Source organism: Lactuca sativa, chromosome 2, assembly GCF_002870075.4.
Source record: "Lactuca sativa cultivar Salinas chromosome 2, Lsat_Salinas_v11, whole genome shotgun sequence".
NCBI lineage: Eukaryota > Viridiplantae > Streptophyta > Magnoliopsida > Asterales > Asteraceae > Lactuca > Lactuca sativa.
Window position 1 is genome coordinate 155,702,921 of NC_056624.2, and position 2,012 is coordinate 155,704,932.

Genomic DNA, 2,012 nt, shown 5'->3' on the forward strand with positions numbered 1-2,012 from the left:
TAACGTAAGGCGTGACTTGGCGGCAAGGTAAAAGTTAAGTCATGACAAGCCTTGACGAGCCATGACGTTTTTCAAGGCGTGACTATATTATATACATTAAAAGATATAAATCATATAATTATTGAATTTTATCAAATATTTGAAGTTTTTTGAAGTGTTATATTAATATCTAATATAAAAAAGTTAACAAAAAACTCATTTATTTTAGGTCCGATAAAAAACAAAAGAGAAAAAACAAAAAAAAATTGTGCCTTGAAAAAAACTCGCGTCATAACGCGATAAGGCGTGTCTTGACACGTTATTTGGGCGTCACGCTTCACAAACCCGTCTTGGACGTTTTCGTAACGGCTACACCACGTCTCGCATCATGGCACGCTTTAAGGCGAGCCATGGCGCAATTTTTAGAACCATGATATAAACTAACAAGAGGTGAATCATCCAATTTTTTAGGATATAAAAAATATCCCAATTAATTTTTAAAAATAAAAACTATTGTTTTGAGTTTTGAGACCTGCACAAAAATTATAAGTTTACCCAAACAAAGACTAGAGTTGAAATCACCAAAATGAAATTCACGTTTTTCATAAAAAGCAAAATGTATTATTATCATTAATTCTGACGTCATCAGTTGAAAGCGCGTGGTGGTAGCTATGACCATGAGCACATATACTTTTCCGCCATCGAAGATCGCTTCTTTGCTTGGTTGCTAATCTACCTACTCCTTCAAAATCCCCCCAACTCATCCGATTCCTCCATAATCCATCAACATGGCTTTGGAATGGGTGGTTCTAGGCTACGCCGCCGCAGCCGAAGCCGTCATGATCATCCTCCTAACCCTCCCCGGCCTTGACGCACTCAGGAAAGGTCTTATCGCCGTTACAACCAGCCTCCTCAAACCCTTCCTTTCCGTCGTACCCTTTTGCCTCTTTTTGCTAGCGGACATCTACTGGAAGTACGAAACAATGCCTAGCTGTGAATCTCAGAACTGCTCACCATCGGAGCACCTCCGCCACCAGAAATCGATCATGAAGAGCCAGCGCAACGCTTTACTTATCGCTGCTGCACTCGTCTTCTACTGGATCTTGTACTCTGTCACGAAGCTTGTTGTTCGTGTTGACCAGCTCCATCAGCGAATTGAGAAGTTGAAGAACAAGGAGTAAGTTGTCGATCTGTAACCCTATTATTGGGGGATTTAGATAAGTTATCTCTGGATTTGATTCGCTTTTGTTATTTAAGTTCTATGAGTACCCATCATTCGAATTTGAGGCTTGATGAATTCTATTCTACTTTTTAGTGTAATTGATACCGATTTGACTTGCTATGGAGATATAAAATTGAGTTATCCTTCGTTATATGCCAATATGTTTTCTGTTTGGAACAAAATTGAATGATTTTCTTTCCCCGATCAATTACTTGTTTATGATCCAACTGTTGAAGGTTAAGATCTGTGAGTTTTCAACAAATATGGCGATTTTCCCCAATTTATATCCAAATTAGGTTCCCAAATCATGAAAACGCCAGTATTATGAACATGATACTCGAAAGTCATTCATCTTATAGTCTTAACTATGGAGATCTTAGGGTTCAAAGTTGGATTCGAAGTGATACAATTTGAATTAGTTTTGTGCATTTTTGACAATGTTGCGAGTTAAATGCCTAAGCAAAATCGAATGATTCTTGGATCAGGGGATATACCCCCTTTGTGGCTTTGTTTTTGCAATGCTTTCTTGATCTCTATGAAATTTTGTGATGATATCTATTACAATAATTATCAAGTACATATATATTACCACAAGTCCACAATGACTCAAAATGTGATTTAATTTATGACATTTCACTATAAACAGTTTAAATTTTATAAAATAAGTCGACTAATTTTTAACCAACCATAAGGTTTTGTAGAAATGTAATCTTTATTAATTCCGTGATATTTCTAAAAAATGTAATCTTTCAATGATATTGACTATCCCATTATGGTCACTATTGTGATTAATCCTTATTTGTATCAGTTT

The 2,012-nt window shown here is 36.2% G+C and overlaps 1 protein-coding gene across 1 annotated transcript; it reads left to right on the plus strand.

Moving 5' to 3' along the window:
• The first annotated feature begins 664 nt into the window (after positions 1 to 664).
• Positions 665 to 1,352, plus strand: LOC111883417 (uncharacterized). The gene has a single exon (XM_023879752.2). It carries the CDS (start codon positions 768 to 770, stop codon positions 1,158 to 1,160), a length of 393 nt encoding a protein of 130 aa, XP_023735520.1. The 5' UTR covers positions 665 to 767; the 3' UTR covers positions 1,161 to 1,352.
• The last annotated feature ends 660 nt before the right edge of the window (positions 1,353 to 2,012 follow it).